This window comes from Artibeus jamaicensis, unplaced genomic scaffold (genome assembly GCF_021234435.1).
Source record: "Artibeus jamaicensis isolate MK-2021 breed Jamaican fruit bat unplaced genomic scaffold, CSHL_Jam_final contig_387, whole genome shotgun sequence".
NCBI classification, from domain to species: Eukaryota; Metazoa; Chordata; class Mammalia; order Chiroptera; family Phyllostomidae; genus Artibeus; species Artibeus jamaicensis.
This window is the reverse complement of record NW_026521812.1, coordinates 6,591,381-6,615,674: the sequence shown is the minus strand read 5'-3', so window position 1 is coordinate 6,615,674 and position 24,294 is coordinate 6,591,381. Positions and strand designations below refer to the sequence as shown.

Sequence of the window (24,294 nt, the reverse complement as noted above, 5' to 3'; positions counted from 1 at the left end):
GATTAGGAGGAAGATGGTAGCTCTTGTCTGACAGCACAGAAGACCCATCATGGTATATACACTTTTAAGGTGCTTTCTTGGAAATCTCAGCACCACGAACGAGAGATTTGGGATGGCATCTCTACAGATGAGAAATAACATTTGTGACTTGTGTTGTGAGTGACTATTACCTGTTTTTTCTGGCCTGTAGACTACGGGCTACACATGGGATCATGGGATAGTGCCAGATCTTAAGTAAAACATAAAACAGCATTTCTAAATACTAAAAACACTTGCTTACCTCTCAGAAACATGATTTGTTGGAGTGAAAGGACTCTGTACGTTTGTATGTACACACTTACGGGTGGTAACGAGGTAGAAAGACTTAGCGTGTCGTAGAAGTAGTTTCCGTTAAAATGATATTGGCTGTTGGCTGTTCTACGTGAGTGTGAGATTGTGGAAAAACACCTAATCTGTCCTAGCTGTTCATACTAATTGTGATAGTGAAACTAGCCAGTGACTTCAAAATTAGATCATGGGAAAGAGAACAAAATAAATATTTTCATGCTACAGTACCTTATGCAAAATGTCCACAAACCTTAGAATAAAACGGTGGATGGAAACAGTTACAAATTTTAGATATATGCTGATAGTCAGAGTACACTGTGTAACATTAGCAGTGTTCGGTAGGGCAAACGTGTATTCTAAGGATTCCCTAAAACATGTAATGCGGGTTTTGTACTACTTTTGTTGCTCTTTTTAGTTACAGGATTTTGCTGTTACGAATTTTATACACTTAGGTTTTAACTTGGAAAAGATTGAAATACATGTATGTATATTTATATTTATGTCTTCATGGCATTTTTATCAATAAGAAGATTGATGAAATTTTATTAAAAGCATACGCATTGCATTGGTATAGATAATTCGAGAACTTTGGTGCTAGAAAATTGGTTTCTGGATATATGTTCTAAGGAGTAATACAGGGAAAAGTTAAGTTTTGCTAGGTTCTCAGAGGACACAAGATTCTACAAGGTTAGATAATGTTTGAGAAAAATGGGCTTGGTTGGAATCAGGCTAACCTGGGTTCAGATCCTTACCAGGCCACCCACTGCGGTTTTGGCTGAGTTACTGAACCTTTCTGCGGCTCACTTTCTTTAATGTAGACTAGAGGGATACTGGTGCCTGGCTTTTAGTAGAACAGAAAAAAATGAGATAATGGATGTAAGTTGCCTGCTGCTTTGAATCTTTCTGGAAGAAGGTGAGGTCTAATTAATAAGATAGAAAGTGTATGTGTTATATCTGACATGGGCTGTCAGGTGAACCCGTAGAGAAAGAACAGTAAAACTTTTGTTTTTAAAGGCTTACCCAAGTTTTACCCAGTTTATCCACCAGGGGGACAGTTGCCATTCCTTCATCACTTTACAGGGAAGTCAGTTTTGTTACCGATCTTTATTCAGTGAAGTAGGAGCCAGAGACTGTAAGTGCAGATCTTCAGTTAATTAATATTTTTACTGTTTCTTAGATTAACTCATCACTAGGTTTTTATATTCTAGTTGCTGTGTTGAGGATTAAGTCTTAATGATAGTGAAATCTAATGCTTCTGCAAATTTAAACTGCATACATTTTGAAATGATCAGATATAGACTTAATATATGTATATTTAACATTTTCTAATTTAAAGGGAAAGAAGAAACTATTGAAAAATCTAGCAAATTCTCATAGAAGATAGTGACAATTCAAAGAAGTTTTTTTTCTATTGACTCTTTAAAAATGAATGTATATTTATGTACACTTAAAATAATTTTATTATAGAAAATTTCAAGCATACATAAAACAGGATGTAGGGACCCTTCACACATATAAACCACTAGGGACCCTTCACACATATTGACAGTTACCACTATGTTGCCAATGATTGTAGCAAATTCCTTACATGTGTCCGTTTCATTTTGAATCCCACAAATACAAGAAAGAGCTCCCTTTAAAAACTGTACACTATTATCACTCCTGTAAGAGCAGTAAGTAGTGTTTCTCTGATACCAGCTAGCCAGTTGGCATTCAGATTTCCCCTCCTAGTAATCATCTTTCTTTCAATAGTTCAAGTCAGTATCCAAACAACACCTATGAATTATGATACTGTTGTTAATATGTCTCTTAAATTCCTTTAAATTTAGATTTCAGATTTCCTCTTTCAAATACATTTTCATTTCTCGACAGGTTTTTTTGGTGTGGAATAAAACACGTTTTTATCCTGGATAGCAGAACTTTTCAGATTTTTTGGTCTCAGGTCTCTTTTATGCTTTTAAAAATATTGAAAATCTCAAAGAGCTATTATTTGTATAGGCTATATCAGTATTTACTGGATTATAAATGAAAATAACCCTGGCTGATGTAGCTTAGTGAATTGAGCACCAGACTACCAACCAAAGGGTCGCTGATTTGATTCCCAGTCGGGGCACGTGCCTGGGTTGCAGGCCAGGTCCCCAGTGGGGGGTGGGGGGGCATGTGAGAGACAACCACACATTGGTGTTTCTCTCCATCTCTTTCCACCTCTCTTCCCCTCTGTCTAAAAAGAAAATAAAATACATAGTTTAAACTTTATTTATTTAAACATAACAATAGTAAATCTATTAGTGTATATAAGCATAATCTTTATGAAACAGTTTCAAAATTAAAAGCATATAAATAGTACTGTTTTATATTTTTGAAACTTCTTTAATGTTTGTCTTAATATTAGATAGCTGGATTCTCATATCGCTCTTGCATTCAGTGTATTGCAATATGTTGTTTTGGTTGAAGTTTATGAAGAAAACCTGCTTCACACAAATATGTCTTTGGAAAAGGGAGGTGTATATGAAGTCTTTTAATTTAATGGTGGACATTTTTCTTTGACACTACACCAAAACTTCACAAATGATAGTTTCTTAAATGTTAGTTGCAGTGTGCAGCTTGAAACTCTGTTAGTTAGCTTTTCATACCCTGTTACCTAAAAAATATTGGTCTTCCTCGCACTTTGAATGGATCCTTTACTCATGTACCGTCAAACATTGGTCGTTTCAAAAGCACCGTTTCGCCCAGTTGTGCAGATCTTCCAAATGTTGACATACTTTACTATGAAGTTTTTAAAAATCGTGTTCATGAATATTACCACCTATTTCCTTAGAAAATTCTATAGCTAAGGAGAAGCTGTCCAGTTCCTGTCAGTGGATTGAAGGTTTTCACAAATTCTGGTTTTTCTCTTGAACGCTCAAGTTGTATCATGAGCAACAAATGCCATCAGTATTTTTCTTGATGTGATAGGCTCACTTCATTTATTTTTGACAAAATATTTGCCAAATATTCAAAACCGAATAAACATTTTTTGTTAAATAAAAATGGCTTCCCTTGGGGGGAAAAAAAAAAACAGCAGCTTTTTTAGCGGGTCTCAAGCAGTTTGCAAGCACTTTCCCTTGAGACGGCCGTGGTACTCTGCATGCCCGACCCCTTTATGGTGCTGACTTGTCACCACACAGAATATTAACAGGATGTGTATTCAGGTATCAAGACAATGAAATTTATTATTTTACCTCATCAAGGATGGTCGTTAGGGAAACTGATACTTGCTCACCGTGAGTGTGTGGTGGTGAACAGATTACGGCAGCTCGCCTGCTTGTGCATTTGTGCCCTGAGAGTGAATGTCAACACAGTGAAGAGGCAAAGAATGTGTTAGCATTTTTATGAAGACAGTTTTTACTTCCTGGGCCTTTGGAAAGGTGTCAAGGCCCCCCCCCCCCCCCCCCGCCAGTGTCTGTGGACCATACTTTGAGAAATGTCGCTAAAGAGTTTCTGACATTCCATGTTTTGTTCCTTGTATGTTTGTGGTGTGACTTAACGTGGTCCTTTGTTCCTGGTATTTTTTGTGAATAGACTTGATCAGATTAGGTTAGGTTGTGTTTTCTTCCTGGCAGTCCTCCTTCATAAATGGTGTGGGGTTTATGTTCTTAGCAGCCACTGACTGTTGTTTGCTGGAGCCATTAATTTGTGAAGGGTTGCAAATGGTTCTGTTCCAGTTCTAGCACTCCTTTCTCTGTTAGCCGGGATTCTTTCTCAAGGGAAATTTCCTGTCACCAGCAATTTTTGGTTACCTTGAAATACAGTTTTCATGGGTCTCATGATACAGACAGGATAAATCCTTATTTATTTTTCTACATAATGAGTTGGTGACCATATATCCTCCAAAGGTGACCAATGAAATGTTCTAGGTCTTTTTTTAATAGTTTTGTTTATTTTTAAAAGATTATCGTTATTTACTTTTAGGAAGGGGTAGGGGAGGGAGAAGAGAACCATCAGTGTGTGATTGTCTCTCACACGCCCCCTACTGAGGACCTGGCCCACAACCCAGGCTTGTGCCCTGACTGGGAGTCAGACTGGCGACCCTTTGGTTCACAGGCTGGCACTCATCCACTGAGCCACACTAGCCAGGGCAAGTGTTGATATTTTCAGTAATTATTTTTAGACCTATGGATAAGGGATAGTATGATGAAGAATATTATGTAATTAAGGGAAACTAAAGTAATGACCAGTGAAATAAAAACTGATTTGTTTTTTTAACCCCCCCTTCCAGGTTAAAAAAAAAAACCATGACTGAATCTGCCTCTAGCACAAGTGGGCAAGAGTTTGATGTATTCAGTGTTATGGACTGGAAAGATGGAGTGGGTACATTGCCAGGAAGTGACTTAAAGGTAAGCTATCTTTATTACATAGTTATATGTGTGGCACGCATGTACATGTATTTATTAAAATAAATCTGATGAATATGTAAAATAAGAATTAAAAACACTAGGCATGATTCTCTAGGTTTTATATGATACTTAGACCTCTACAATAAACTCTCAAGACAATTTGAAATGCTCATAGTTTGGGGAAAGCCATCGTCATTTGGGGTAGGTGACTAAGGAATATTATGGCACTTTGTGCTCATTTTGTGGAAACTGAGTTACAGCTTCAAAGAGGATCACCTCAGGTTTGGCTTTATCATGATAGCCAATAAATGGGACAGTTGTAGGCTTAGAAGACCTGGCTGCATATATTTGTAGTAACAGGCTTTGTAAGTTTCAGTAAACAGCCACCTTCCCTGTGTACTAGTTTTCTCCTTTAAAAACCGGATAATGATAAAATATTGAATATAGAGGATGATGGCCTCCCTTGAGTTATTCATAGTGTAGATGTGGGTTTTTACAGAATCACATGTTCAAAATCTAGTTCTTTTATGAACCAGACGGCCTTTGTGTAGATGAGCACTCTCTTCAGAGAATGACTTCTCCGCTCGGATGCTCCTTTTCTAGGCGCTCACCCTGCCCCTTTTCCCCAGGAAAAGCGTTTCCCCAAACGCTCTCAAGGACCACATCTGCTTCCCCATGAAACATAGTTACGCAAGCGCCCATCTGGGAAATCAGTCTCCCTCACCTCTCATTTCAAATTTGCTTTTGCTCTGATCCTATCTCTGGGACCTTGAACCTCTCTGTGGCCTTTTAGACTTTGTGTATGTACTTGGTCACTCGTGTGTTTGAACTTCCCATCTCCACAACAGGCTGTCTGTCAGCTTCCTTCTCTCGTGCGTGGTGTCTGTACTGTCCTGAACAGAAATTCCTGCCCCCTGATGTTGGCCTCTTATAATCCAATCCCTTTTAAAGTGTTTCCTTGACAGTATCTCAACCCAGCCTGTTCTTGTTCATCGTGAGATCTGGATAATCTGTTACTGGAAAAATACTTGGATTTTGATTGGATTTGGTGTAATGAAGGGCAGTGTGCCAACATATCTGAGTTTAGCTTAACAAAACTATTGTAGTGAGGTTTAGGGAGAGATTTTAGTTTTCATCTGTGTGATCTTGAACAAGTCATTTGGTCCCTTTGGGCCGGTTTTCTCTGGTTAAACAAGGGATTAAATAAATACTAAGGATTTTATCTGCTGTAACATTCTCTAAATGTTTGTGTGGATTAGGTATGTTGGAAGTAGGTAGAGTGCTGGAATTTTTGAGAAAGAAGGAACTGTTCCTCTGACATGGATAATGTCAGCTGCACATTAGCGACATGAGCTTAGTCAAGTTATCTAAATTCCCTAATTTTCAGAATCTTTACCTGTAAAATGGAAATGTGGGATCTATGTCATAAGGTGGTTATGAGGATTCAAAAAATAGGTATGAAAAACACTTAAATCAATCTATTCTGACTTTGTGATATAGTATGTAACTGCCACCCGCCCTTTTTCATTGATGCATTCGTTCCCTTGTAATTTTTTTGTCCCTTTTGAGTGGCTTTTTTTGGGGTGTCAGGTAGGTAATAGAATTTGTAATTTTAGTTAGATTTTGACAATAGAGTATAATTTTTATCCCTAAGAAATTTAGACTGCTTGAAGGTTTTTCTGAACAATACATTTTAGGAAATAACCTGTTGCTTTTATTAAGGTAATAAGGTAACTTTAAGCCATTTAGTGGGTTATTAGAATCTGTGTTATTTGGTTTGACTTGTGGCTCATCTAATTGAGCAATTGCCATGTATCCAATCCACTTCATGAATTGTAGATAGTTTGATACTCACTTAAAAATAATTTAAAAACTTATTTTCTACCTTCCTGCCTTTTCTATTCAAGGAGATTCAGAGACTAGCCAGTTGATTATATGGCTTAGGATTTCTAATTCACTTACTCCTTCTATGAAAATTTGAGTTGCCTAAGAGATCTACAAAATTAATTTTTGACAAATTTAAGATGTTAGAAAGAACTTTGAATAAATCACGAATTTCCTCTTTCACACCGAGCTTTGCTTATTTTATGCTATTAAAGCGTGGGTATAGGTGTGTGAATTTCCTAATAAACAGGATGTTATTATTCCAAGACAACCAGTTGAGGTTAACTCAGCTAATGGAATCAGCTGATACACACACAGAACCCAATTTCTTGTCACAGGAACAGGTTTTTGGATGCTGCCATACGTTGCCATTTTGAAAGAACTTTTTTTCTGTAAAAGCCTTCTGATTGCTGGCCAGTCAGGTTATACGCAAGTATCACTCTTCTGCTTAACATCCTTGGGCAGTTGTCTGAATCTTTGGTGGTGAAGTGAAGGTTGAGTACCTTCAGTGTGCCACCAGTTTTTCCATGGCCTGGCCTTAACTTTCCTTTCTGCCTGCATCTCCCTTCAGTACTCAGGGCCACCCTGTTTCCTTGCCAGCCCAAACCACCAGTTGAAGACGTGGCACCTTTTTTATTATTCCTTGTTGCTGGAATCCCCTGTACCCCTACGTGGGGCTGACCAATCCTTATATAAAGCCAGTGTGAAAGGTTTGTGTTTTGGTGCAGTAGTGATATAAATAATAGAGAACCTACTCTGATGAACATTTTACCTGCATTTTTTAATTTAACACCTTTATTTAACCTTTGGAGGTATGTGGTTTCTCCCGCTGTTGTCAGTTTACAGATGGGAAATGGAGACCCAGAGTGGTTGTCATTTGATCAAGGTCAATTAGTTATTGGCAGAACTGTGTCCTAAAATAAGGCTTTTTGATATTAATTCTGTTACCACCGTGGTACTACAGTCCAAAGAGAGAAAACATTTTCCTATCAAAAGAGAGGTGCAAGGACAATGTTACAGCATTTTAAGGAGGTATTATTTTAGTTGAAGGGATAAGGAAGGCTTTGGAAAACACGTGTCGTGTGAGCTCCAGGTGCCTGAAAGTGGCTGAGGTTCTAGTGTGTGTGTGAAGACTGGGAGGCAGGGGCGGGAGGAGGTGAAGAGAAAGGCAGGCATCCCACGGAGGGACCAGCATAAGAAAGTACAGTGTTGGGGGTGGGGAGCGGGGAGCAAGTGTCCACTGGCCCTATTTAAAATCTTGTGGTCATTAAGCAGACCTTTTTGCTTAAATGAGCTTTGGAAACGTTGCCATTGCTTAATGTTTTTTTTTTAAATGAAAATTAGTATTTTTAGGTTGTTATCTCAGGGCTAGCCATCAGAACAGGCAGGCAGTAAGTGGTTGTGGAAAGGTGTATGGTAGGGCTCCCTCCCCTAAAGCAGTTTCTCTACCTGAACTTCTAATTATGTCTGAAATTTATCCGCTGAGGATAATTCCTCCGGGTCATAAGGACTGAGTTTTTCAGAGTCCCTGGGTACAATGCAGACATACTTTTGAGAGCGATAGCATCTTATCCAGTAAGAATAGTTACCACTTAACAGCAGCAATACAGCAACCCAACTGGAAAATTCACTGCACTTAGTGAACAGTTTGCCTTGTCTTGATTAGTGTTCAAACCAGTTTAGTTAGCAAATATCTTTGCCCTTAAAACAGATTGGTAAGTAGAACTAAATTTTAGCGTTAAGCAAAATGAAACAAAAATAATAACCTTAGGAGTGTTTTTTAATGGTTATTAAAGACAAGCAAAAAATAGGCGAAAGACCCTTTGCCTTTACAAGCAAAAATAAATCCTTGGATAAAGAAGAGAATGGAATCAATTAAAGGTAATTCAAGCCAAGACAAACAAACAGAACCTTTGCTAGTCTTTATGTATTTTAGAGGTAATTGTTTTCTGATTGACCTAGATATATCCCTTTACAGAAAATGTTACAATGTTAGCTGATGTGTTTAATTTGCTTAAGAAAGCCCTTTGTAAAGTTTATAATTTTGATATTCTTTGTTAGAATGGAGTGACTTGATAAATTTTCATATTTGCTTTTTAGATTTGTAAGTTAAAAGAGTAACTTCAAAGTATAATTTGTTATTTCAAGTTTTCCTGGTTCCAAAAACCATTCATAAAACCATTACCAACTTTAGAACCTGAGTGTTTTATTGAAAAAACAAAGTAAAGGTGTCAGTTTTTCCGGAGTTTCATCTGTGGGACTCCAGTGATGTTAACAGCACCTAGTAACCTGTATTGTCCACCATTTTCTACAAAATAATATTGTGTAAGAAAATCCAGATCGAGAAGCCAGAAAAAAATTGATCGCTCTGTCTCTTCGCATGTGATAGGATCCTTAAAAAACACCTCCAGGTTAATTTCTGAGATACAGTAATTTTGGTTAGAATAGATGTTCTTTACTCGTCAGGGTTATAGGATACCTCTGAGAATGTGATGAACTTTATGAATCCCATCCCCCAGAGAGGTATGTAGGTGCCCATATCCTAATTATGCATACATGTCATGGGGCTCACCCACCCTAAACGTCCATCCATGGATCCCTGGCTCACGGGGGTCAACTCCTTCCCTAAGTGCCATTGCATCTTTACTTGGTGCTTAAACTATCGGTCCGTTTTATAGGCATTAAACAGTAGGAGAAGGAGAAGATAATTGGGATTAAATGTTGTATCATGGGAACATCACCTTTTAACTTTGAAAGTATTTGAGCCTAAAGCTTTTGGGGGTCTTTGGTCTGCATTTCTATTTGATGACCTCTCTCAGTGGTGGTCTCTTTCTCAGTGTTTGAATTGCAGGGTAGTTTGTGGTTTAGTGGCCCTTTGCAAACTTATGCCCCAGGAGACTTGATTTGTAATCGAAATGTTTGGTGCTATTTCATTCATTTTGTGATTGTCAAGTAAGTATAAATAAATGCCAGCATGTAATAAAAGTAAAATTACTTTCCTGGATGGAATTATCAAGGTCATGCCTGTTTTTTAAAGAATTTTTATTAGAATTTGCGTTCTATCATATTTTTAATATCATTAATTATCATTATGGCTTGTTTTTCTACTCTTGCCCAGTAGATGGTACTGTCAGCTTTATTTTGAAATATTCTGTTTTCAGAGTTGATCATTTTAAAATGAATTTTTTTCCCCAAAACTTATTTTTAGGTCTTTTCATCCAATTAACTTCTTACCATCTCCTATGCTGACATTTTTTAAGTGAACATATTAGCTATATAGTATGCACATTTTACCTCAAAATTTGTGCCTGGAATATGTAGTCGGGGAAAAATCGTTTTCACTTCCTTAATTATTTCAGCCTGTTCAGTCTAGAAAGCATTTAATGATTGTGGACTAGGTGCAAACAGTTATTTAAGGAGTTATTTTCACCTGGTGGAAAGAATACTGGCTTAAGATTTTTCTGACTTGAATCCAAATCTATTTATTTGCATCTCATATGTATTTCTATGTAAGATCTAAAAACTTTAAGCAAAAAGTTTTATTATTCCTTTGAATTTTGAGCTTTCTTGCTCTTCATCACCTGTTAAAATGAATGGGTCTTTAATGTCATTCTGTTTTATGGGAAAACAGAAGGAATGCAGAAAACTTTGAACCTCATGGAATATGAGAGTAAACCCAGCTGTTTCAAAGAGGATGGGGCCCCTGTGCACAGGGAGGGGTTCAGCCTGCAGTGCGCGCGCGCGCGCACACACACGCACACACACACACACACACACAGACTGCGACCAGGCTGTTACAGAAACATACTTTAAAGCTTGCCATGCAGTAGGAGGAAACTTTCAATATCTGGAATCAAAATGCCCTTCCTTCTTAGTGATAACCTTGTCCTGGAGCTAGTACTCTTGTTCGGTTGTCGTAGATATTACCAGTCACTTTAGAAAATTAGAGGTGGATGTAATGGAGAATTCTAGAGAGTAGGGAAAGAGAAGAGGAAGTGTGGAGCCTGGGGGTCATGTGACCCCTGCTTCTGCCTTCCTCGTTCCCATCTTGGAATATAGATAGCAACATGGAATATGCCAGTAATATTTTCTGGAATAGAGAGATTCCTTCTTTCTGAACTAGGTCAGCGCGGATGAGACCAGTTGATTCCTGGGAAAACAGTAATTCTCCTTTTATTGATTTTGATGATCAAATAAGCTGTAATATAAGGAAAAAGTCTTAGCAAAAAAATGGTGTTTGAAATTACAAGCCACGCATGTGAGCTGGACACTCCACAGGAGCATGTAGGGTTGGTTGTTTATATCCTTGAGAAGTCCCTTGTTGCTTTGTTCCAGTCCCCTTCCTTAAATTCCAAAATTAGTAAAATGCAAAGGGTTTAATATCTGCAGAAGGCTTGTCTAGATGCAATTGTTTTAATTAGCTTTTCAAATGTAATTTATTTTTTTCTTAGGGACTATGTGGGCCAGCCATTGAATGATTACTGTTTTGAACACTTTTGTAAATGTTGCCTCTTTCTGCTGTATTGTCACTAGTTTCGAGTAAATGAGTTTGGAGCCCTGGAAGTTATAACAGATGAGAGCGAGATGGAAAATGTTAAAAAAGCAACAGCTACTACGACTTGGATGGTACCAACTGCTCAAGAAGGTAAGAATGGGTCATCTGCATTATTTCTTTCTTTTGAAAGTTTTTGAATAAGAATATCTAAGGTTTTATAATAGGCTGAACCCTTGAAAATCCTGGGTGATCTTCATGTCACATGTTCTAAGGTAAATTTCTATAACAAAACTGATATGGAACCAGCTTTTATATTTTAAAATAACCATTAACTGTCTTCTCTCCTAATGCCAGATCTGTAATAGCACCAGGTTAATTGGAAATTATCAAGTAAATCCATGTAATAGCCTACCCAGGTGATTTAGTCAAAAGCCTGCCACTTTTTTCTCATCTACTCCGATGGTTGTAACTAACACCTATATGCTGATGACTCCTAAATCTATATCTCCAGCCCCGACCTCTCCCCCGAGCTCCAGGCCCGTATTTCCACCTGCCTACTGGACATCTCCACCTGGATGTCCCACAGGTACCTCAAACTCCCCATGTCTGAAATGCAATTCATTTTCTATTTCTTTCTCCCCTCCCCACCCCCAACCTGCTCTTTCTTCTGTAGCCCATAGTTCAGTTGATGGTCGGTCTAGTACCATCTACCCAGTGGATGAGCAAGAAATCTAGGAGTCATCCTGAGTGTGTTCTCCCCAGCCCCATAGACTGTTGTTACTTAATCCTCTTGGTTTTTACTTCCTAAATATGTCTCAGATCTGGCCTTTTCTGTCTATTGTCACTGCCACTGCCTTAATGTAGGCCCTTATCAACTCTCACCTGAACTATTGCAGGCGTCTCCTAAAGAAACATCCTGCTTCTAATTTAAATTTCACCCAGTTTATCATGTACACTGAATTTAGAGGAACTTATGTAGATTGCTTATCTGATGCTTCACCAGTTTCTGTTTCTCTCTAGCAAAACATACAGTGATCTGGGTGACCCGCATCCACCTGCTTTGTCTCTCTGCTCTCTGTCCCATTCTTCGTACTTTGTGCTCCGGTAGCACTCACACATAATTCTCCCAACACATCATGTGGCCTCTTGCATCCTTGCCTTTGCTCATGCTGGTTCTTGTGGCTGGGATGCTATCTCTCTCTTTCACCAGTTGTTAAATCCTTCTTTGCCTTTCAAAATCCCATTGAGGTTTTATATGGAAAATTTTGCCCTGACCTCACCCCAGCCCAGTTGTATCACTTCTTCCTCTGTAGTACTTCTGGAACTTGCTCATGCTTCAGTTACTGCATGTGCCACTTCTTATTACAAATACTGGTCTCCTCACCTGTCTTCTCTTCTGGACCGTGAGCTCTCTTGGGCAAGGTCTATACTGTCATTTTCAGTGTCTAGCTTAAATTAGTGCCTAATAAATGTTTGCTGAATGAATGATTAGCCTAATGATTCAGGCGAAAGGAAATGTGAGTCCTAAATGATTTGGATAATTATGATTCAGGAGATCTGCTACGTTAAAAGGAAAACAGAGAGACATTAATTTAACCAATTTAGTAAAACAAAATTACTCATCAGAACGTAATGAACATGAAATAACATAGATAGTGCCTTTTAAATTTTGTTAAAGACACATCTTCTGAATTTTGTGACTAATGAAATTTTCATTTTATTTAAAACTCTATAGAAAAATCCTTGGACAAGCTTTTTATCTTTTCTGCAGAAATTGTAAATAATTTGAGTGATTTCTACCAAACTCATCCTCTTCTTTTTCTCAAATGCTGTAGTTTAATCATCCATTCAACAAACATTATTTTATTGTGTTGCTAACAACATTATTAGAAGGCAGTGTTTAAGTGTATTTCGGACTGTTTTCTGTTGTGGTTTTAAACTTTTCCTCTTCTTTTCATCTTCTAGTTTTTTCGGAGAAGACGGGGATGCCTTTCAGGTTGAAGGAGCCAGGGAAAGTAGAAGGGCTTCCGTTCTGTGAGAACTGTTGTCAGTACGGCAACGTAGATGAGTGTCTTTCTGCAGGGAACTTTTGCAGCCAAAATTGTACTCGGCATGTCAAAGACAAGTACGTTTTTGCTCCATTCCGTCTATAAAATGGGTTTTAGAGTCTCAGGTCACGGTGCTTAGGAATACAAGAGGCTGTCTGACCTGTCACCCTTTCATGCCCCTCCCCCCCTTTTTTTTCAGAGACATTTCCTATAGAAGTAAATGGAACTTGATCTCATTACTGGACCTAATGACTTCAGTCTTGTCTGATCTGAGTTTTACTGCTTATGTTTAACCTGCAGTACAACTTCTGCCAAGGCTTAGCCTTCTGTTTTACATTAATTTGATTATTTCTCAGCTAAAAGTATTTAAAGTTCTCTGGACTACATACACCTTTTGATGTTACTGATGTTTATGGAAACACAGTTCTGTTTATATTTGGGGGGCTCTGAGGTAACTCACCTAATACTCTACAAATGCAATAAAGCAGATTGAAATCCACTGAATGAAGATGGTCATAGTGAGTAATGTCATGGGTTATGTTAGTGCTGCTCTCAGGGCAGACTGAGAGATACAGGACACGGCCATCAGATATGACTGACAGAGGAGTCACTTTGCCACTTGGGGACTGTCTGGCATAATTCAAATTATTACCAAGAAGATGCAGTTTTTACATATAATTGTATACTACCAATAAATGAATTGACATTTATATTTTGGTGGAGTTTCCCATGTATGTTAATCAGTACAGTCTTGTGAATTATCTGTTTTTGTTGGCCAGCTGATATTTTACTAAGTTACACTTGGCCATTTTCACTGGGACTTACATTCTTTTTTTTTTTTTTAATTTTTTAATTTAGTTATTTTTCAAGTACAGTTTTTTGTCTATTTCTCCTATCCCAGCCCCCCCGCCCCTTGCTCCCCACCTTCCTCCCATTTCCTCCCCCCCAGTCCTCATCCCTGTGTCTTTCATACTCGTTCCTCCAAATCCCTTCCCTTTTTCCCTTAAATTCCCTTCCCTCTCCCCTCTGGTCACTGCCCCCTTGTTCTCTATTTCATTGGGACTTACATTCTTAATAATTGTTAAATCTTGCTTTAAAGTTGCCCTGAAGACTAAAACGTCTTTAAATAATTAAATTCTTTATTAGTATTGGTAATTCTTTATTAGTATTGGCAGATGTGAAAGACAAATAATTTTAAACTTGTAGGAGTATGTTTCACATATTGTGCTTGTCCTCTTTTGAAATTAATATAGAAGCTAATTTCTAATTTCTGACCTTGATAATGTCATGCATGATAATGATTCAAAGTATTCCTTATCAATGATATTCTAATGTTTGTACATTTCTCTTGGTGATTAAATATTTTTCCTTTGGAGGGTGATGTTTGAAAAAATTTGCATTGATACTCAACATGTAGGTATTTAATAAGTATTGTTTCCTGTCACCGTTTTGGGTTTACAAACACAGCAGAGATCAGAAGGAAGAAAGGGACATAGGAGAAGACAACGAGGAAGAAGACGCTAAGTGTAGTCGGAAGAAAAAACCAAAACTTTCTCTGAAAGCTGATTCCAAGGAGGATGGAGAAGAGAGAGATGATGAAATGGTTAGTATCTCTTACACAACTACCCGGGAACACAGGGTGCTTCTTAAGTGGTAGCATCATGGTCAAAGGCACTGGCTCTGAAGCCAGTTACTGACTCAAAATGCTGCTTTCATGCCTCTCTATTACCATCAGCAAGTTACCTACCTGCTCTCTCTTTGTTGTGGGGCCTCATCTTAACATGAGAATAGTGAATAATAGGACCGATCCCGTAGGGTGAAGAAGGAGGATGTGCTGGGATTTATTGCTGGAGGGAAAGAGGCAACAGCAGACCTTAAGTTTGGCAAATGAACCTTCAGTTTCTTGATAGCAGGAGCCCAATCCCATTTTGGTAAAGTGCAGGCAGATCTCATAAAAAAACTATGTGAGTAGGTAGAAAGTGGCAGAACAATATCAGGTATATTTAGGGAGAATTAATTCAAAATTTGTGAATTAAGACATAAATAGCTTACACCTAAAAAATATACAAGGTCTATCCAGAAAAAGCCCAGCCATTGTTAATATAATGAGTATGGTTTGCATAACATCAGTGTAGCCTAGCAGCCAAGGAGAGTGGACTGGAATGCGCATGCGTGAACAGTGTTGGCTTCACTATACTAGTCAGTGGGGGCAGTAGACTCCGTTGAGTAAGCGTGTGTACTGTGTGGCCATCACATTCAAAATGACTGAGCAAGTAGAGCAACAAATCTACATTATATTTTGTGTTAAGCTTGAACATTCCTCTGTGGAAACCAGTCAGATGATTCAAGGTTTTGGGGGACAATGCAATGAGTGCAACACAAATAAAAGCGTGGCACAAAAGCTTCAAAGGTGGTTGAAAATCTGTTGAAAGTGATTCACGTTTCAGAAAGCCTGCAACAAGTAGAACACCTGAGAGTATTGAACATATACAGGCTGCAGTCAACAAAAATCAGTGACTGACAGTGTGAGAACTAGAAGCTGATCTGGTGATTTCAAAAACTACTCCATCTGAGATTTTGACACAAGATCTTGGCATGAAACGTGTCATGGCAAAATTTGTTCCATCGCTTCTGCTACCAGAGCAGAAGAGACATCATGCTACAGTCATTAATGATTATACTGGAAGAACTGTGTGAGGTCTCAAGGTACCTCCTTTGAAGGGGACTTGGGGATCATTGTCCTATGTACAATGTTTCTTGTATGTTGTATTTCTTCAATAGATGTCTCTATTTTTCATATAACATGGCTTGATCTTTCTGGACAGACCTTGTATTAATGGTTCTTATGAAAATAGAACTTGGAGGTCTGGTGGCATTTCCCTTAAGATCAATATTGAACAACTTTTATTTGGTAGTCACTGTTCTAAGAGCTGAGAATGCAGGGATGAACATGAGAGCAGGGGGACAGGGTCTCTGCTCTCAGGGACATTGCATTCTTACTAAGGGAACATGTAGTGAAATAGGAAAAGTGTCAGCCTGGAATAAGTGCTGTGCTGGAAATTACAATAGGGCATTAGGATTTGCTGACTTTGTTAAGCTGCGTTTTGTTAAGCTCCCTTTGTTAAGGGAGGCCTCCCACAGAAGGTGGCATGAGCAATGTGATCTGAATTATAAGAAGGAGCCAGCATTGTGAAGTTAGGAGTGAAGAGCCCTCTGGGCAGTGGAATAGCTAAGGAAAACTTTCTACTGTGTAGCATGTTTTCTTTGCAGAAATAACAAAAGACAATACAGTTGAGAGTGGAGTAAGAGGAAGCTGAAGAGGTCCAGGGCATGTAGGGCTTTATGGTATACCAGAGTAAAGGGTTTTCATTTTATTCTGATCATGATGGGAAGCCATTGGAAAGGTAAAGGCAAGGGAATCCTTGGATATCATTCATGCTTTAAAATGATCACTCGAGCTTTGACGTGGGAGAGCAAAAGTGGAATCAGGGCACCAGTTAGAATTGTATTGCAGTAGACTAGCTAGGAGGGCCATGTAAGATAGGAGAATAGATTTGGGATTGATGTTAGAAGTAGGGTTGTTAGTGTGTAAAGAAAAGAGAAGAATCCAGGATAACTCTTAGGTTTGGGGCTTGAAGCACTCACTGAATACTGATGCCATTTACTGAGGATGGGAAGGCAAGGTTGGAGTACATAACCTAGAGTTCCTTGCGCATCATAAGTTTGAGATGCTGACATCTAAGTAGAGATCCCAAGTAAGCAGGTGGATGCATGAGTGTGGAGTCAAGGAAGAGGTCAGGGCTGGAGGACGGACTGGGGATTTTGGCAGACAGGCGGTCTTTAAAACCTAAGGGACTTGGAGGAGACATGAGCAAAGGGACTGAGAAGAGAGGCCCATGGAGGTTTGGGGAAAATCAGAGGACAGGGGTCACAGAGCTGATTGGGAAGCGTTTCATGGAAGCAGGAGCAGGAGCAGGATCCTGCCCTTCTGATGGGGACTTGTTGGAAATGCTCCTTTCGTAAGGACCTGAGGCTAAAAGCAACACAGTTTCCAAATGACATTCTCACTTTCCTTAAAACGTAGGACACTAAGTTGTAGAAAAGTACAAAAAAACGAATGCTTTTCAACAGCTTTCTACTTTTGTCAGTGCCAATTTCATGAACTTCTAAAAACTGCAATTTTCCATTCTTACTGTAGGAGAACAAACAGGATGGAAGAATCCTGAGGGGTTCGCAGAGAGCCCGAAGGAAAAGACGAGGTGATTCGGCTGTATTAAAGCAGAGTGAGTTGATTTAAAAAAAAAGTTTTCACTTGCAATTTTATGAAATTAAAAAAATTTCATGCAGGTAGATGTTTTAGTCTTAGTTGTAATACATGCTAGGGCAGTTAAGGTATACTTTGTTTTGTTTTTTAATTAAGTTCTATCAGTAAAGATTATAGCTTTGGTGACTATTGGGGGAGAGGGGTATAAGGGGAGTAAAATACATAAAGTACAATAAAAATACAACAAAGATTTAAAAAGGTTATGAGGAAGTAGATAAGGGAAAGAGTCGAAGTTAGTATGGTCTTCCAATTAGTGTTGGGCAAACAGAACATCTTCCTTTATTTTCTTATCCAATAGGTTTCGTTTACTTCTGCACCTTTACTAAAACCTGTGTTCTTGTTCATTTCCTAATATTGTAAGTTCCTTACAGTTCCTCTGAAACCATAGTCTCCTGATCATTTTCTTTTTGGTAGTTCCCCTGGCAGCACTTGATTCTCCTGAGGAATCCAGCCCTCAGGCCCTTTCCTTTAATACTTGAGTGGATGCACTCACCACCTTCTTTGGCATGGACCTTACGTCATTTTCATAGAGGTCTCAGTGGCCTCCACTGGGTTTTATCCCCTCCCACAGCTGCCTGACCAGTCCCTCCTGTTAGGTCAGTGTGCTTTGCCCAGCTCCACTCCCGCCAAATCAGGGTCAGGAACCCAGTGCTCCTCTTCTGTGATTGGATGCATTCCTTGGTTGTTATCTGTTAAGTCTTCAAAAAGAGTTTGAAATACTTCTACCTGCCTCAAGCATACAGCCTACCTTTTACATGTGGGGGGAATGACTTCTATTTTATGTTACTGAGATTAAAGGGAATCAATTCTCAGTTACTTACTGCTTTGTGTCAAAAAATATCATTTCTCTTTCTGTCCTTTCCCCTTCATTTCTGTTCTCAGGGCTCTGTCTCCTCTGGGACCTTGTTCCTTCAGTCCTTTATTTTTAACCCTTAGGTATGCAGACTTTTTTCTCTTCATGAGCTCCACCTTAGCTGGTCCAATTTCACTGCCAAAATAGCTTTCCCTTTAATTTTGTTACTTAGCAAGCTATTGCATTCTTCCTTTTATTTCCATTATTTGTCAGATTAACCCAAAATAAAATTGAATATAGTTGACACCATATTATTATCACTTATATATTCGTTTGCTGCTCAAAATCTGGCCTGCACTGAGTTGATTTCCTTCTTTGTCTTCCAAACTGGTAGCCATTACCTAACCACTCAGCACACTAGCCACTTCTCATCTTCAACTTCTTGATCTCTTAGGCAGTTTTTTGAGTGTCCTGCCTCCTGAAGTGCTCACTTCCTGCAGCTTCTATGGTCCTGTTCTGCCCTGCTCTGTCTTCGTAATTTACTCTGAGTTCTCCTGTCTTTCTTCCACCCTCCTGACTGTGGATGTACACTGCAGTGCACTGCTTAGCTTTCATTTCTTCGGCAGAGGAGGGAAGAGCAGAGACAGAATTATCAGCCGCGGTCATGAGAGGAGAGCCAGGCCTAGTGGTATTTAAGAAAGTAGAGTTCATATGTACATCTGTGGCTCACTTGTCTTTCAGGTCTGCCTCCTAAAGGAAAGAAAGCCTGGTGCTGGGCATCCTACCTGGAAGAGGAGAAGGCGGTGGCAGTGCCAGCAAAGCTGTTCAAAGAGGTCTGGCTCCCTGGAGAGCTCTGTCTCTAAGGGCGGAGGAGCTGCACCACTGAGCTGCAGTCACGGTTGTCCTTGCCATTGTCCGTTTAGGACTTGTGACTTGGGATAATTTCTCAAACCTACTGTTTTTCGTGTGTGTACTTACATGGAGGGGTACCTCTTTTAGTACACACACACCTTCTGCCCATGTGTGTGCAAGGGCACAGACCCGTACACCTGCCCTTTTCTCTCAGCATTTGCTACTTTCACTTAATTTTTTTAAAAGATATTTCTGCTATTTCTGAAAAACTGGTAGGTAAAGAAAAGCTGGCATGAAAGTTCATGGCAACATCATGACTTTGGGAGAATAAAAATGAGTTACTGAGGTTTATATGATACCCCAACAAAAGTCTAAAAATGAGTTACTCTAGTAAATATAATAAAAGTATTTGGTCATAAGTGACTTAAAGTCAGATAAAGGTATAGATACCAAGTGTAGTTCTAGCCAGGAGCTGCTGCCCAGGGGCCAAAACAGGGGTCGTAAATGTTTCTAATAAAGGGCCAGAGAGGGAACATTTAGGCTTCATGGTGCATCTGGTCTCAGTGCAACAGCTCAACTCTGTTGCTTTAATGAAAACAGCCACAAACAATATATAAATGAATGAGCGTGGCTGTATTCCGGTGGAACTTTAATTACAGAAGCACATGGTGGGCTGGACTTGACTCATAGACTATAGTGTGCTGACTTCTGGTTTTAAATTACTTAATTATATTTAATCACAGTATGTAATAAGTCTGTCATCAATACCTTGTTATATATGTAGGAACATAGGGACTTTTTAAAAAGTGATGACTAATAAATGTTAGGATGAGTACATCTACACTAAGCATATTTAATTTAAACATAATAGTTGTTACATATGAACTTGTTATATATAATTACATTCTGTAACATTGGTCCTTTGAAGAATAGCCTTTTTACATTTTTAAGAAGAAATTACATGTGGAAAATGGAGACAATTGTGCTTGAACAATAAAAAATTTTTTTAAAGAGTAACATGGACAGGAAAAACAATGCTCTAAAAAAAAAAAAAAGAAATTCTATGTACAGATAAGCTACACACACATACACACACACCCAAATCCTTTCCCCTCTATTAAACCAAATGATGATATATGTTACTCAAACTATTGTGAACTTTGTTTTTTGTTAACTTAGCTCAGAAATTATTTCATCTCAGTTTATTAGTTTCTTTATTATTCTTTTATATTAATTCATAAAATTTCATCTTATGGCTACTCCATAATAATTTAAGCTGCTTCCTATTGATTAACATGTGAAATATTGACATATGATACACACACATATATGACATACATCTCACCCAGTAGGGAGCAATCCAAATTATAGATCAGACATAAGATGGAATACTATATATTCATATAAAATATAGACACACAAATCTTTTGCTGTGTTTTAGTGAATAACCTTGTATACCTGTCATTTTGCACATGTGCGGGTAACTCTGTTGGATAATTTCCTAGAATTAGAATTGCTGAGTCAAAGAGAATTTTTTAAACTAGATACCACGAGAGGGGCAGAGGTCGCAGCAGTCCGTGTCTCTGCTGGCGATATGTACCTGTTTCCCTGGAGTGTTGCCAACGGCATTATCAGACCAACCTGATAAGTGGAATATGTTTTTTGTGTAATTTCACTTTTTGCGACTCTTATGGGTGAGGTCGAGCAACTTTTCAAATATATGACATTTAAATTTCCTTTTCTGTGACCCGTTTATGGTCTTCGTCCATTTTCTATTGGATCATTAGGTGACCTTTTTCTTTTGAATTTTAAAAATGTTCAGTCCTGCGGCCCAGTTGGTTGGGCATTCTGCCGCAGGGTGAAAACACCAGTTACGGCCCTGGCTGGGTGGCTGGAACGTCCTCCCGTCCCCCAAAAAGGCTGTGGGTTCCACCTGCAGTCGGGGCTCACACAGGAAGCAGCGGATACTTTTCTCTCCTTCCTGCTTGCTCTCAAATGGATAAACATATCCTTGGGTGCAGATTTTTTAAAAAAGATGTATTTGGTTAAATAGTCTTTATTTAAGAATGGTTATCATTCATGTTGCTAATTAGACCTTCAGGATAAAAATTAACTAGGAATGCTGTCATTTTTTTATTACAGTATCAGTCCTTCCCATATAACAAAAACGGGTTTAAAGTCGGCATGAAGTTAGAAGGCGTGGACCCTGAGCATCAGTCCGTGTACTGCGTCCTAACTGTGGCTGAGGTAAGCTTTTTCCTTCCTCTTTATTTCTAAAGTAAAGTGGTGATTATGGAATTTTAATAATGGGAAAAGATGCCGCTTGTTCAGTGCTTCCTTTATGCCGGGCATGGTGCTTAGTGTTTTGTGCGCCTTACTTCATTTAATCTTTACAAAAGTCCTCTGCTGGTCATGCTTTTTATTCCCTGTTCTTTAGATGAAAGAACTTAAGCTCAGAGAGGTTAAGTGATATATACAAGGTCACACAGCTTCTAAGAGATAGTCTTTCTCATGCTGTGTTCTTTTTAAACTTTATTCTAAGATTGTATTTATTTATTTTTAGAGAGGGAAAGAGAGGGAGAGAAACATCAGTTGGTTGCATCTGGTTCACACCCTGACTGGGGACCAAACTCGCAACCCGGCATGTGCCCCAACCCGGCATGTGTGAATATATTTACAGGCATTAAAGTTTTTCATGCATGTTGCTATTTGTGCTCCAAAAAAGTTTTCTCAGTTTTTCTTCTACACTCACTCTTAGTGAGTGTAGAAGAAGCCACTAGGGAGCAGATAACTGTTAAGACCAGGATAGGAGAAGGGGGATCTAGGGTGTTTGAGGAGGTTCAGCCTTAGCCAGGGGGAGGAGTCTCTCCTTGAGTTACCTCTGGAGGGATGGGGGCGTGTGCACAAGGAGGCTTGCCAGTTTGTAGGCAGGCATTGGAGGGGACGCCCTTTCCATGGAAGGTAAATCATCAGCCTAGAGTGAGGATGGAGTTTGTAAGTGAAGGAGAAGGGAGGAGGATTGAAATGATTTTTAAAAGATATGAAGAATGGGAGTGGGAACTAAACAGGCCCTTCTGGAAGGATTGCTCTTCAATAGGGAGAGTCCAGGATACAGGAACATTCAGTTCTCATTGAATTAGATATAGTTCATAAACAGCAAATACTGAACTGTTGTTCCTAAGAGAATTAAAAGGTTAGGTACCTGTGAGCCTCTGGTCACAACATTTTTGTCAATTGATTAATATGTGGCCTTGTTTATGTGTTTCTGTTTAGAGAACATACCATTTAATATCTGCTGTTGATTCATTAACATTGAATTCACGGCCAGGGGGCTTATACCTGGTGAAGCTTATCTAGCGTACCTGCCTTCTCTGTGAGGCACCTCACAGCCCTCACACTTAGGAACACTAGCCAACATTTCAGCATTGTGCTTGGAGGTCATTTTAAACAACAAACTGACCCACAAAAATCACAAGCTTAAAAAACACAGCACTAAATAGACTGTGCAGAGGCACCTGCTAGCAGTGTGAGACCCGAAACAAGCGGCAGAGCATGGCCTTACCTCACCTTATCTGGGACCTGGCCTGAAGGCCCACTCAAATTTCTGCTATGCTGTGCATGCACCTATATCCAGGTACCACACATATTATTTCTGGGTTACAAATAAATTTTATCAAATTAGGTGAATTCACAGATACAAAACCTGTGAATAATGAGGATTGACTGTTGTCTCTTTTTTCCCTCAGCACCAGTCCCTAGACCAGGTGTAGGTGCATAATCGGTGCATATTTGGGAGATTGGGATTTTGTCAGGAGAATGTTTAGGGAAGGACTCCCGGGCAACAGTTTTAAAGTGTTGGCAAGAAAATGTGTTAAGTAATTGCCAAGGTAGGAAGACTTTTGGAGTGAGGGGGCTTGCTGGGGAAAAAGTGGAAGGATCAATGTGATAAGATGCTGGAGTTTTCATTGAGATTGAGGAGGAGGTGTCCTAGGAACAACCGGGTTAGCAAACTGAATAGAAGAGGTCTTTGTAGGGTAGACATTTAATAGTCGAGAGGCAGTGCAGTTTCTAAATGAGATAGTATCCATGGAGGACAGTGCCTGAAATAGAGAGGAAATGCAGGGAGCCAGGGTCCAGGGTATCCGACGAGGCACCCATCTGCATGATGGAACTACTCAGAGTAGAGAAGAGTAAGCCAGGGGTCATGTCTGATGAGTGGGAGGGGACGGCTGGGGGAGGAGCGCACAGGATGATAAGGGCAGTGTGGTGCAGCCTCATGGCACGGGCCTCAGAGGGGTGGAGAGCAGGCGAAGGAGCAGCCTCCACTTGAGGAATGGCTTGGGAAGGAACAGTTAAATTGCCTTTGAGCAGGGAGGTTGAGGATGTAGGAGACAGTTTACCAAAGCATGGGGTTCCAGAGTCCATAAGGCATAGGAGAGAGATGGGGGGGAACAGAGGGAGGTTGTCAGGGACAAAAGCTCAGAGGTGATGCTGAAAGACTAGAAGAATAGATTAATAAAGGGGCTTATTTCTTAGCCACTGACCAGAGGCAACTGAGTGTAAAGCAGAGTAGGTTTGTGCAGCTCTCAGGCTTATAAGAGAAGCAGCTCCTTGGCTTGGGGTGGATGTCAGCCGTGGGACAGCCACCTACCCATCTTGGGAGATTGTATTTTCGGGATCCCAGTCCCTGGTCTACAGAGGGACACTAGTCTCTTCTCTGGGGGGTCAGCTCAGTTGTAAATTTTATATAATATAGCAATGCATTCTCACTGAAAAAAATACTAATATATAAGATAAAATATAAAAAGTTCATCACTCCCTTTTGCCTCTTCCTTTCACTCCCATTTCTCAGAAGAAATTATTGTTAATATTTGGCATATAGTCTTGTAGACTATATGACATGTACATGTAACTGTATATAAATGTGTGTGATACACATACTTATGTGTTTGTGTACATGCATCATGATATTCACATATAAACATGTACACATGGACTCAACACACAATTTTCTCATTACCCGACTCAACTTCTACTGTTTGTTTTAGAAGACTTGCCATGGCAGTAACAGTACAGCTTATTTTCTTTTTGGGGATTGTTTGTTGCCCTGGCTCTGGGCTCCCATCTCAGGCTTCGTGTTCAGGCTTCTGCAGGGCGGGTGCTCCTGGAGTGTCTAGAGGTCCGGTGTGGTGTGT

General features: G+C 39.4%; 1 protein-coding gene across 9 annotated transcripts in view; it reads left to right on the top strand.

The window, feature by feature from the left end:
- Positions 1-24,294, top strand: part of L3MBTL3 (L3MBTL histone methyl-lysine binding protein 3) — a 98,564-nt gene that overhangs the window by 15,389 nt on the left and 58,881 nt on the right. For 6 of the 9 annotated variants that reach the window (XM_037147898.2, XM_037147903.2, XM_037147900.2 and 3 more), the window contains exons 3-10: positions 4,586-4,703; positions 11,121-11,232; positions 11,594-11,668; positions 13,048-13,207; positions 14,598-14,733; positions 17,329-17,413; positions 18,989-19,080; positions 21,242-21,346. In XM_037147898.2, coding sequence (XP_037003793.2) covers positions 4,602-4,703; positions 11,121-11,232; positions 11,594-11,668; positions 13,048-13,207; positions 14,598-14,733; positions 17,329-17,413; positions 18,989-19,080; positions 21,242-21,346 — 867 coding nt within the window. In that variant the 5' untranslated portion in view covers positions 4,586-4,601. The remainder of the gene's footprint in view (positions 1-4,585; positions 4,704-11,120; positions 11,233-11,593; positions 11,669-13,047; positions 13,208-14,597; positions 14,734-17,328; positions 17,414-18,988; positions 19,081-21,241; positions 21,347-24,294) is intronic. The other 3 variants (XM_053664915.1, XM_053664917.1, XM_053664916.1) reach the window with 3 other exon arrangements.